The sequence below is a fragment of the Pempheris klunzingeri genome, chromosome 17 (assembly GCF_042242105.1).
Source record: "Pempheris klunzingeri isolate RE-2024b chromosome 17, fPemKlu1.hap1, whole genome shotgun sequence".
Taxonomy (NCBI): domain Eukaryota; kingdom Metazoa; phylum Chordata; class Actinopteri; order Acropomatiformes; family Pempheridae; genus Pempheris; species Pempheris klunzingeri.
The window spans coordinates 5,787,744-5,801,048 of record NC_092028.1 but is presented as its reverse complement, the minus strand read 5'-3'; the positions used below and the strand labels follow the sequence as shown (position 1 = coordinate 5,801,048).

The window sequence follows — 13,305 nt, the reverse complement described above, 5'->3', positions numbered from 1 at the left end:
ATCCCTGAAAATGAAAATTTCCTATGGATTTGAAATTAATTAAATTGCCAAAACCTACATAACAGAGGAGGCAACTCCACTAACACTTGTGGCATAAAGAACAACTTTATTGTGAAATCCTAGATGACACACAGTGAACAAGGAGGCCCCTGGTGGTATGGGGACTCAGCATAAAGATTTAATTGGTACTACAGCCGTCGTTGTAAAAGACCATAGGGTGACCTGAATCAGTCGGTTTGTTACAATGACTTCACACAGGACTAAGAAGGTGACAAGTATTTAATTGTTAATCAACAGTGTTAACATGTGTATCATTAATACTATAAAAACAAAATCATACGGGAACTGTTAGTACATGCTGAGTATAAGACACAGGGGTGGGAGGCTGACATGGAGGTTCAGGATACAGAGAGGGCAGTAACACTGAAATTCTGACATGCTGTGATTAGAATGAGAGTGAAACGCAATTGTGGAGGTTTTGGTGTCACTGTGGACATAATCAAGTGAGACGAGACCAAGACGAAGCCTGATTATGCTCAAGTGTTAGCATTTTTTCACTACGTTTCCACTATCATCTCACGCTGTACTGTATGCTAACGTATTAACATGGGCCTTACTCTCAATCAAGACCATTTTTAATTAAGCAGAAAGGAGTCTGCACATATTCAGCTTCTCTAAAAATATATTTCAATCTTCATTTATCCATGGAAAGACAGCTGAGCATACTTTGCCATTTTTACATTGACAGCTGTTTAACATTTCACCAGCCAATATGTAAAATTCAAATCCAGTACTCCAGTGCAGTCTTCTCCTCCCATGAAAAGCTCATGCCAAGCTCAGGTGTAAATAATAAAATGAATGATGGCTAACTTCCACTGAGCTGCTGAGGCAGCATCATTATTAGAATAAATGTCAGACTTATTTAAAACATAATAGAACATATGCCTCACGCCTTATTCTGACCTACTTCCCCTGGAGGAACTCCCAAGTTCTTGCAGTGTCTACAGTTATGATAGCTAGCTTATTGGAACAGTGATAGAAACACACGGTGTATGAGCCTAAAACTAAGACCTGAACCAAGCCTATATTCGCACCTTTAAAACCTGTCCTGACCAAAACCAACTGCGCTGTCAAATTAGAGACCCAAACCCAACCTGAGACCCACAGCTATTTCTATATTTGCTTTGTTTCCTGTTTACTGACCATTTGCAGCTGGGTGAATGCAATGCCTTGGCTACACTCACTGTCAATTTGCCAGATTTCTTATGGCTTGGTTGCAAATGCTCCATGGTCCACAGAGTTGGGCACTACTGGTTTTTGATATTTTGCTGATTTAAGTGGACAAGCTGTGTCCCTGTGTTTAAAATGTCTATCATGAAGCCAGCATGGAAAATGGTATTATTTTCATTAAGCATTATGGCAAAGCCAAGGCACAGGCCGTCGATACCTTATACACACAATCCAGCTCCAACTGGTGGGTGGTCACCAGCTGGCAGCCACTGTGAATGTATGTGGTAAAGCACTGAAAGCATGCTTACAAAGCTTTCCTTGGATAAAAACAAATTTTTACAATGATCTTTGGAATATCTGAATAACAAAAACAGAAACTGAAGATGAGAAATTACTAAATGAATATCATGCAAACTGTCACTCAAGCACAATAAGGAAAAAAGAGCCTCAGTTAATACTTAACTCTGTAAACTAATGATGGCAGACAGAAAACAGGTGGCCATTACACACAATACAGCACAAGTCCAATCATTACAGAGTATACATGAGATGAATGAAAGCTCTCAGTGGTTGATCGTGAAGTGACAAGGCCATGTTCACACCGATGTTTGTGACCCATCATTAATTTGTTATTTACAGAATAACACACTCTGCGCACTACACTTCACTTCTCAGCGCACTGTTCCACACAGAGTTGGGGGTGATCACATGAACCATGTCTGGCCTGTTCAGAACGCAGCAGATAAGAACCTGTGAACCCATTAAGGTCAGTGCAACACGGTTTCTCCTTCCTAAATGATGGAGTGTTGAGTTGACCATTAATACTGGTAAAGTCAGGAGTTTCTCTTGTTGACATAAACCTCTCAAAACGAATGCCTTCTGCTCATTTTATCCACTGGGTGGAGTAGTGAGCAAGATTTTGAAGCACATTATCATGACATTATGATAAATTTTAACAGTGTCAGGTAATCAATCAAAGTCAATTACTCTCAAACATTTTCTGGGTGTAGCTACTCTTTTTTCAAATTAAGCTTTTTACTGTTGGTTTGGCACTTACATGTGAACTGCAGACTTAAGTATCTTAAACATACGTGTGTGCCTAATAACGTAAATAGCATCTTCAATTTTAAACATGTAAGTGTGGACATACAGGGAGCTGAATGGGAAAAAAAGGCTAGGAAATATTGAAACTCAGCAGAATGAATGATCTAATACAGCATGTCCTCCCAATTCCTACAGTCTAATCAGTTACTTTATTCTCCCATTAAGTTATATTCGCTATTAATTCAGGTCAGAAGTATAAAAGGCAGCCATCTTTTCATAAAAAAGAAACTTAAGCTAAACTGCACATCATCTACCTCTCCACAGCAAGTTGGCCGACTCGATTCTTTCAGGGTTTGAGGACAAGAGTACGACTAGAAACAGATATGGTCAAAATGAACAGGGCAGCACTTGGCACAGCAGCAGGCTCACATTTGTGTTAGTTGAAGTTTTTTCAGCAGGGCTTAATTTACCTGCTTTACATGCTGTAACTGTTTTGGTTGCTGCTTCATGTCCATTGCTGTTTCTTCTATTTAATTCCAAACTTTTTCTCAAGCAACAACACGACGGGTTTCTCCTTAGGAACACATTTAGCCTAAGCAAGAATGGCAAGATACATTACACTACCAATTGTTTTTGGACACCTGCAGAGGTCACTCGAACATTCCACCTATATGTGGTAGCTGGATGTGTGGTGCTGACACCACGGCCGGTAATATGCAGCTATAAAAGCTTCCATTGCTCCCATAAAACCACATTAGTGAGGTCCAACAGCGATGCTGGGCAATGAGGCCTTGGCTGTCCACATACTTTTGGTCATAATCATACCATTTACATAGCAGATACCAGGATGCTTAGATATCATTGGGACATATATGATTTACACTTCCTTTCATATGCTGTGCTACCAGCTCTTGCCTGCCCTGTATATGTCACCATCCTTCCAGAAAATATATATGAGCTCACATTCAAAAAATATATCCATATTTGATGCATTTCTTATGTCTTAATGTAAAAACTCAAATAGACATTTTCACTTAAAAACAATCCACTAGCTTGTCCCATAATGAAAAAAAGGAAAAACTATTTTTTAAAAAAAATCATTTTTCCATCTCATTTTTTATGTGGGAAAAAAAAGCTCTCTTTTCCCCATCTCTCATTCTGATTGGATGAGGAGCATCAGTATTCCTCTGGCAGGTGCAGGGGGTGGGGGGGGGTCGGACACTGATGATGACATCAGAGGTGGCTCTCTGATTCACTTTTCTCAGTAGTTCCATTCTCCAGCAGCCAGGTGGACAGTCCCTGTTCACTGAAGTTCATGTTGCTCTCGTTGAGCCGCCGTACGCGGTAGGTCTCATAGTGGATATTGTGCGTCACGTCTTTCAGGTCCTGGAGGTGAGACCTTTGCAAAAGAACATAAACAGACACTTGATATTCATATAATGACATCTAATAAATCTAATTAAAACCATTTTATAAAGATCCATGTGGATAAGGTAGCAAGCAAAAACCCATCTAAAGATGTCGTCAGCTCTGTCTGTTGTCTTAACATGATGAACCATACAAATGGTCAAACCTTGGGAAAACTGACAAAAACAGTTGTATGAAGAATGAAAAACATTTTGGAGAAATACAAATCTTTTGGGAAAAGGCTGACAAGAATTCCTCACAAAAGTGAACAGCAGAGTGTGTAAAACATTAGTTTGGTGATTGATGAGGTTAGGGTCAGGGTCAGGGATAGGGATATATTGTGTCTATGGGAAGTCGCACAAAGATAGCGAAACATGCGTGTGTGTGTGTGTGTGTGTGTGTGTGTGTATAGCCATGACTTTTAGAGAAGAGAGAGACTTTAGAATCTCTTTTATGATGAACCAAGTGCAGCAGCACAGTCAAACTCACCTGATAAGTAGATCTCTCAGATTAGCAAACTCACAATGTGCCACATTTTCAACTGTGAAAAGAGAAGAAAAGTTCATTTACTTTGTTTTTTTTACACACAAATAAATAAATAAAGACTGTGGGATAACAATTGGAATAGTTTGACAAAATTAGTTTTACAGATACAAAGGTAAAAGGTGTTCACAACATGTCTTTTAAGAGAAGCAGCATCTTGAGTATGTGCCCATGTGAAACATTTAGCAGTCATTACCATCAGCATCCTGTAATCAGTCTTATTTTAATGACAGCATATCAGCCTTGACATCCTGTGATTTATATTATACAAGTTGTAATTTAGATCTGTTGATAAATGCAACAGATTTAGGATGAGCAATGCAGGATGTGAAGGCAAAAGAGGGATATAGGATATAGAGGTAAAGAGCATGCACGCGTGAAGCCATTAAAACATTGTTTTCTTCCTGTTCCAGACTAAAATGGCATTTTTCTCCCCCCCAAAATGGAGCTTTCATGAAACTATGACATAAACCGGCCCAGCTGTGTCTACACAGCAGAGCTGCTGTCATTTAACATGATGCATGATGATTATTGTTAGCTGACTTCTGCATTATAAATGTGAGCACAGCACAGTAGCTTATACTATACTGGGAACACCTATATCTAACAGTTAGAATGCGGCTGTGTTAAATAGGTGATGGTTAGGGTTGGTGAGCACAGAGAGCAGAAAGAGACTGAAAGGAAGTGGCTGACACTTGGTAGAGGGACCAGCAGTGCCCGTGGCTGCTCTGTCAGTCACATGTGTAGCAGTGAAGTAAAGAGGACGACTTCTGTCAACTTTTTGTAATCATGCATTTTAAATGGTACATAGGTAGAAATGCCATTGAAAAAGAAAAGGAGTAATATAAGGTCGTAGTCTAGCAGCTGCTATAGCCATCGTTGCAGCCTACTCAAAAAGGTACACAGCTGCAGCTGTAACAAGTCAATGGCGATACCAGATGCGGTTCAGGTTACACTGATGTTAAAGTGGTGTCTCACCTTCAATGATTCCCCACTTTGTTTTACGGCCCAGCACCTTGTTTCCATTCACCTGGTGCTCCTTGTCTGTTCCCACCACAGCAAAGGGAATGCTTTCCTGGACACACAATACAGTACGAGCATGTCTCAGTGAGCCTCGTTTGAAGGATGATTCGTTCATGAGAATGTACAGCTTGATGTGAAAACATGACTGCCGATGCTTATCTCTGCCCAGTAAAAACAGTGAGCTTATGTAAGGGCTGTATGAACCTAAACACTTCAGGGCTGTGCGATATGACGATATTTTTGGTGTGACAATGATGACAGACAACACAAACAAACATGGAGGAGAGTGAGGGGAGGAGGACACCAACCAGCCAAGACAAAAGGAGGAGCTTGTACAGAGAAGAGGCGTCATCACGACACTCAAAAGTGTTTTCTATTTACCTTTTTATATTTCATACATTAATATTTCATATATGTCAAATTAAATATAAGTGAGTACCTTACATTTGTTGACTATATAATTCCAAATACGTCTTTCCATGTGGTCATTTTATATAAACTTGTAATCTGAATATGAAATGACCCATATTGGGAAATGAGAGTTTGGTCATATTGCACAGCCCTAGCTTGATTGCACTTCTGTGACAGCTGTCACTTAAGATTCACACAATCAACTGTACATCTAGTATACTGAAGAGTGATAGAGGAAAAAATCTATTCTTATGACTAAATGGAGAAGTGGTGGTTACCCGGATCCTGTCGTTGAGGATCTGTTCCTCTGGATCCTCATCATACTCTTTCTGGGGGTAAACACGAATCCCATTGGCTGCTAAGTCTTGCCTTATCTGTCAAAGGTCAAAGGTTAAATACAGGTCAAACGGGTCAGGTTAATTGGTTTACACTGAAGGCAAATTGTTAAGACATATGTATGATGTCAGGTGGTGTGGTGAAGATGTCCTCGAACAAGAAACAAGCTTTTGTTCAGAACATCATCTGGAAGGAAAACAGCGTGATTTGTCAAAAGTAAACTTAGGTTGTGTGTGTTCCATCACCCTCTCTTTGAAGTCCTGTCTTTCCTCAATGGTGAGTGTGTCGGCTTTGGCAATGACAGGTACGATGCTCACTATCTTCCCCAACCTCTTCATGAACTCAATATCGATGGGGCGTAACCTGGTAACAAAGACAGTTCAGTTTGGACAGATTTCCAGCTGACCTGGCCCTTTTTCTAATATGGGACGGGTTTGATATGCTGCACATGAGGAGCATCATTAAGGTGTTTTCATAACGCAAGATGGCTGCCGCTGGTGTGAACGTTCTTTTGAATTTGCAATATTGCATTAGTATTAGTATTAACATTTTCCACATCATGTTATATTCGTTATTAAAGCCTGCTGTGCCATACAACACTGCTAGCATGGCTGTAGACTCTTAAAGTGGACTTTTACTTCTGTGTCAAGGTTTATGCTGTGCTTACAGCCACTATGTTCACTAACTGCAGAACTTCTCTTCGACACAATTGCAGCTCTAAATGAATGAGGGTGATTGCACAGCGGTAGTCTCCTATGCAGTAATGACACATTAATGACACACTTTCTATAAGTACGAGTGTAGCCCACCGTTACTCACAAAAGAAATTAAGTATGTAAAATATGTAAACACAGTCACTGTGGGGAATACAATTAAAGCATCATCATGTACATTGCAACGCGTGAAATCTGACACTCAATTAATGTCTCAGTAGTGTTTCTTAACAGCAATTAGAAAAATCATTGTTCCATTAAGGAAAATTAATGTCTAAGTAGAAAAAAATATTGTTGAGCATGTTTGCTTGACTGACAGGGACCTCAAGACTGAATGCGTCTTCAACTTGCTTTGAAACGTCACCGTGTAACGTCACCGTGTCCGTTGGTGGTGGGCAGTAAACCCAGACTGCAGGCTAAAGCAGCGTGTGTAAAGTAGTGTGTGTGTGTGTGTGTGTGTGTGCGTATCACATTTAGAGTCAAACTGGAAGTTAACAGTATTGACATCAATACAAATAATGAGAGAAAGATTTGAAGGCACTGTCCAGTGAAATGTGTTAAGTGCTTATGATGCTACACATTTTGTGAATGAAATACAGAGAGACAGAGACAAGAAAATGCAACATGGCTTTTTGGATAGAGATCAATGAATTAAGAATAAATAAAGATAAGCTTTGCGTTGGTGCAGGAGTGTGATGCTGAGCCTTGCAGTGAACGAGCACCGACCTGTGTCCGGTGGCAGGGAGGAAGTAGATGCAGCAGTGGACTCTGCTGTCAGGTATTCTCCTCTTGCGGTTGACATGCAGCTCCTCTCTCAGGTATTTCTCATACTGCTCGTTGACGTACTCCACTATGGGTTCCCAGCTAGACACAGAGCAGCAGAGAAGAGACGGTGGGTGACTGGAGTAGTCTGGTCATGTCTTCAAACGATAATGTTGGCAATATTCTGTATTGTTCTTACAAGACCAAGACCAACGATGTGTTATTATATAATACATAATTATAATTACATGACTCATATTTTCTTACTTCATACTTCCCCATAATTTCCCAAAACAGCTTGAAACTGTTGTTTTCTGGGATCTATTTTCAGCGGTGGATTAATCCACATCTGGTGCTCTAGAGAGCTTTTATTGCAGCAGGACACTGTAGGTGGGATTATGTCAAAATAAACTACAGTGTGTGAGTTCATGGTAATGAGGGAACATGTCCCCCACTGCACCTGAGTGGCTCATTGATGTTCATTGTGTTTTTAATAGTAATTAAGATCCTTTTCCAGTTTCCAGTTATATATACATGTGAAACTGAATTAGGAGTAAATGTGTGCAAAATCATGCACAATACATCTAATATTTCTATTTGATGTACATTTTATACAGTGATCTTTATTCACTCAGTATTAGGACAAGATTTTGTGCTCAGATTTTTGGGATTTAAAATGTAATGGAGGTTGTAATTTGGTCACTTTCAGCTTTAAGACTGTTTGAGATAATCTATCCATACTTGGTGAAAAGAACAAGACATTATATATACTGTCCTTTTAGTTGATGACAAGTAACATACAAGACAACCAAATCTGCGGTGAGCGTTTGTTGTCTGCAGACCAGACTTCAGGCAGAAATCCTCCAAAATAAAGAAAGAAATGAGGCTGTTGATGATGATTTCACTTGTATATGACACCAAATATATATATAATATACAGCGCTGCGCAAAGGTTTTAGGCAGGTATGAAGAAAAGCTGTGAAGTAAGAATTCTTTCAAAAATATAAGATTTAATTGTTTAATTTTTATCAATTTACAAAATGTAAAGTGAGCGAACAGAAGAAAAATCTAAATCAAATCAATATTTGGTGTGAGCACACTTTGTCCTCAATACAGCATCAAAGCATTCTGACTTTACAGTGTTTCTTCACACCTGCTTTTATAGACTTTTGCACAGCGCTGTAAATATATAAAAACTATATATACTCCAGTTTGAATTTTGTCTATTATAAGTAGGTCTCTGACATTAGAATTCAAGCAATTCTTATTATTCTTATTATCATGTGGGTGCAAGCATACTCAACAACCTATATTATGTAATATAGGTTGGTTATATTAACCTATATCAGGAGACTCTCTGAGAGGCACAAATATGTCACAAATTGAATATGATTACTTTGTGTCATGTATCACTAACGTTTGGGCAATGCAAATACTAAGTGAGCCAGTTCTGGATAGCTCCTCTCTGCCTCCACCCAGCTGTCCTCTCTTGTTTCCACCTTCCTTCTACTCACCAGTTCTCATTGTTGATCTGGTCTCCAAATCCTGGAGTGTCCACCACTGTCAGCTTCATCTTCACCCCCTTCTCCTCAATCACTAGACAGAGTAGGACAGAGAGGGAAGGGTTAATAGGCGCTGCCACAAAGGTCTCTGTCATGGCCGCATGGTTTACAGTTACCAGGCAATCCAACTAAATCCTCATGCTGAAATGTTAAATCTGCAGCCATAAATGTGCAACCATAGTAGAAAATGAAATCGCACACTGGAGTTTTCGCATGAATTAAGTCTTGATTTTAGCTTTTTTTTTTAGCATGAGGGTTGGGACAGGCCTCAGGAGCAGTAAATCCAGGTAGCCATAGTAAGTAAGGCAAATGTGCGTGTATCTGTGTGATGATGAGATCAAAGTCATACCTTCACTGAACAGTCATGTGTTCAGTGCAACGTGTGGATGTTTGAGGAAAGCAGAGCAGCAGAGTAAAGACTATCATTTGAGCCCATTGCCATTGTTGAGTAAGCACACAGGAATCTCCTCTGAGCGGAAGCATGAGAGCAAACATCTGGAAACTAATCATTAAGATTTTCACTAACGTGCACTGAAGTAACACTTTGCGGCTGCCTAGAACAGTCAGCCAGGTAACAGACCTGTAGAGCCACTAGTTTCACTGGTTCACACACTTTCAGCCAGAGAGGACGAACTACCCAGAAAGTAACATTTCATGTAGGAAATATGTGAGATTGCCAAAATGCTGGTTAGCTGCTGTGTCCAGTAGCTGAGTTAAACATTTACAGTTATTACAGTGGCCTTATTCCATGATATAAGTCAAAATAATGGACTGTGCATTTCATCATAATCAACTTATGTACAGTTGATTAGTGTGCAATAGTGATCTTTGTGTTGTGAACACAATGTGACTGAATAGTTCACTCCATAGTGCAACACTCATAAACTGAACATGTCATTATTATGATGTAATACATGGTTGAGCAGTGTTTAGTTGTGAGCATTTTGAAACCTTGTGAAACCACCGGCAGGAATGTCACCCCCATGCATGTGCATGCATGTGTGTCCTTTGTGGTGAGAGATTTTCTGCAATTGTATGACATAATACACAAAACATGGATGGGTTGAAGATTTAAAATCTTATTGTACAACAATAGGAAACAAACCTTATTCACAAGGCACTAAAAGTCAGAGAAAAAGCATCCGTCTCACTGAAGACGTACGTCGTGCATTTATAGTTCTTTCCTCCATCAGAGTTCAAATCCAGTTCAGCACAAGGCAAAGCACCATAAGTGACTAAATGATAAACCTTGATGCTTTGCAGATTTACTTTCCCATTTTGCATACAGTGGCTTGCAAAAGTATTCAGCCCCCTTGAACTATTCCACATTTTGTCACGTTACGACCACAAACATAAATATATTTTATTGGAATTTTATGTGAAAGACCAACACAAAGTGGCACACAATTGTGAAGTAGAAAGAAAATTATACATGATTTAAAATTTTCTTTACAAATAAAAAACTGAAAAGTACGGTGTGCAAAAGTATTCAGCCCTCCTGAGACAATACTTTGTGGAACCACTTTTTGCTGCAATTACAGATGCAAATCTTTTGGGGTATGTCTCTACCAGCTTTGCACATCGAGAGACTGAAATTTTTGCCCATTCTTCTTTGCAAAACAGCTCAAGCTCAGTCAGATTAGATGGAGAGCGTTTGTGAACGGCAGTTTTCAGATCTTGCCACAGATTCTCGATTGGATTTAGGTCTGGACTTTGACTGGGCCATTCTAACACATGAATATGTTTTGTTTTAAACTATTCCATTGTAGCCCTGGCTTTATGTTTAGGGTCATTGTCCTGCTGGAAGGTGAACCTCCACCCCAGTCTCAAGTCTTTTGCAGACTCCAACAGGTTTTCTTCCAAGATTGCCCTGTATTTGGCTCCATCCATCTTCCCATCAACTCTGACCATCTTCCCTGTCCCTGCTGAGGAGAAGCACCCCCAGAGCATGATGCTGCCGCCACCATGTTTGACAATGGGGATGGTGTGTTCAGAGTGATGTGCAGTGTTAGTTTTCTGCCACACATAGCGTTTTGCATTTAGGCCAAAAAGTTCAATTTTGGTCTCATCTGACCAGAGCACCTTCTTCCACGTTTGCTGTGTCTCCCACATGGCTTCTGGCAAACTGCAAACGGGACTTCTTATGGTTTTCTTTTAACAATGGCCAGATTTGTGCAGTGCACGACTAATAGTTGTCCTGTGGACAGATTCCCCCACCTGAGCTGTGGATCTCTGCAGTTTGTCTAGAGTCACCATGGGCCTCTTGGCTGCATCTCTGATCAGGGCTCTCCTTGTTCGGCCTGTAAGTTTAGGTGGACGGCCGTGTCTTGGTAGGTTTGCAGTTGTGCCATACAATTTCCATTTCCGGATGATGGATTGAACAGTGCTCCGTGAGATGTTCAAAGCTTGGGAAATCTTTTTATAGCCTAACCCTGCTTTAAACTTCTCCACAACCTTATCCCTGACCTGTCTGGTGTGTTCCTTGGACATCATGATGCTGTTTGCTCCCCAATATTCTCTTAACAAACCTCTGTGGCTGTCAAAGAACAGTTGTATTTGTACTGAGATTAGATTACACACAGGTGGACTCTATTTAGTCATTAGGTCAACATTCGATCATTCAGCAATCATCAGGCAACTTCTGAAGGCAATTGGTTGCACTCAGAGAAAAGGGGGCTGAATACTTTTGCACACCGCACTTTTCAGTTTTTTATTTGTAAAAAAAAATTTTAATCATGTATAATTTTCTTTCTACTTCACAATTGTGTGCCACTTTGTGTTGGTCTTTCACATAAAATTCCAATAAAATATATTTATGTTTGTGGTCGTAACGTGACAAAATGTGGAAAAGTTCAAGGGGGCTCTCTGTTCAACTTTATGCACAACTCATGGTTGAAAACCTGTCAGTGGTACTTGTACTTGTGCTTTGTTGAAAGTGATACAGAAGCGTTACAACTACCATCATGACTTGAAGGTGACCATGTAGACATAAATTGTGTGAAACTTAAAAGGGTGCACGTCTAAAATGGGTTATAGAAATAGTTGTTAGAAGTGATTAGGAGATGCAGTAATGGCCCAGTTAGCAGTGAACCAGCAGTGAAGAAAGAGTACAGGTCCATTCTGATGGCCACAACACCTTCACTGTGTGAGATGGGCGTCAATGTGAAGGCTACAAACCTGCCATTCACATGCATCTTAGGTGATCCGATCCCAAGTGGACAGCTCTAAGTACGTCACTCCATGCCCACCTCCATGCTCACTTCCCTGCTTGGTGAAGCGCTGTGCTTGGAGTGATAATGTTCCAGCAACATGTCCCATTTAACATTATTCTCTGGATTCTAATATCACACTCCGAATCATATCCATAATGTTAACTACTATGAAGGAGTGCGGAGCAAAGTTTTGGTGAGCAGGCATCTGAACAGCAGAGACGTGGGTGTCAGTAAGGTAATTAAAATGACCTTGATATCAGCCTATGCAGAGGACGTCAGTGAAGTAAGTGGTCCTTCAATGTGGCCCAGGACGTGTGCGTACACACAGGATGAGGCCATACGTGTCCCACAGCACCAAATAATGTGGTCTGACCAATGTGTCCTTAATGCATCTGTGGCACATCCACACCTGTACTTGCTGTCCACTTGTGACTGGGTTACCAAGATACATATTAAAGTTAATTAAGGTATGGACCTATTCTCTACCTCTCTCTCTCTCACTCACTCACTCACTCACTCTCACCCCCCCCCCCCTCCTTCTACAGGGTTTCTAACTTGCTTTACAGTTGCTGGAGGGTCAGTGTTGTGCAACTGCTTTTCACTTCCCAAATTCTACTGGATTTATGGGCAGTGAGGCCTCAGATGACATGGTCTCAGACAGCACACTGGGTTTTGGGAAACGCTGAGGAGTTAGTAACTAAAGATGTCGAAGCTTCTGGGAAGTTTCCACCTTAAGAATTTTTACAGAGACGAGAGCTGGTAGCCAGAGGCCATGAGACTGTGAACGCCTCTCAGACTGCAGTGGTGGTAACTGTTAAGACTCTCTGCAAAGGTCTGAGTGAGCGGTGCGACTGTGAAAAGGCAGTCTTAACTTAAGACTTAACAGTCTTAACTAACAAATTAACGAGAATAACCACACTCTGTACAAAATATAGCAGAAGGACCATATTGTGTTTGACCTTTAATAAATTCTCTGACAAAATTTTCTGTTCGGTTTCACTTGGGCTAACACATCTAAAGACAAACACACATCTGTGGTCCAGTTTCATTCTGATGGTCCTG

The 13,305-nt window shown here is 40.4% G+C and overlaps 1 protein-coding gene across 2 annotated transcripts in view; it reads right to left on the bottom strand.

The window, feature by feature from the left end:
- Positions 1 to 261: 261 nt before the first annotated feature.
- The window catches only part of septin12 (septin 12), a 67,808-nt gene continuing 54,764 nt past the window's right edge, over positions 262 to 13,305 (bottom strand). For both annotated transcript variants that reach the window (XM_070847569.1, XM_070847570.1), the window contains 7 exons: positions 8,984 to 9,065; positions 7,434 to 7,571; positions 6,240 to 6,357; positions 5,937 to 6,032; positions 5,203 to 5,299; positions 4,171 to 4,222; positions 262 to 3,673 (listed from right to left, as the gene is read on the bottom strand). In XM_070847569.1, coding sequence (XP_070703670.1) covers positions 3,508 to 3,673; positions 4,171 to 4,222; positions 5,203 to 5,299; positions 5,937 to 6,032; positions 6,240 to 6,357; positions 7,434 to 7,571; positions 8,984 to 9,065 — 749 coding nt within the window. In that variant the 3' untranslated portion in view covers positions 262 to 3,507. The remainder of the gene's footprint in view (positions 3,674 to 4,170; positions 4,223 to 5,202; positions 5,300 to 5,936; positions 6,033 to 6,239; positions 6,358 to 7,433; positions 7,572 to 8,983; positions 9,066 to 13,305) is intronic.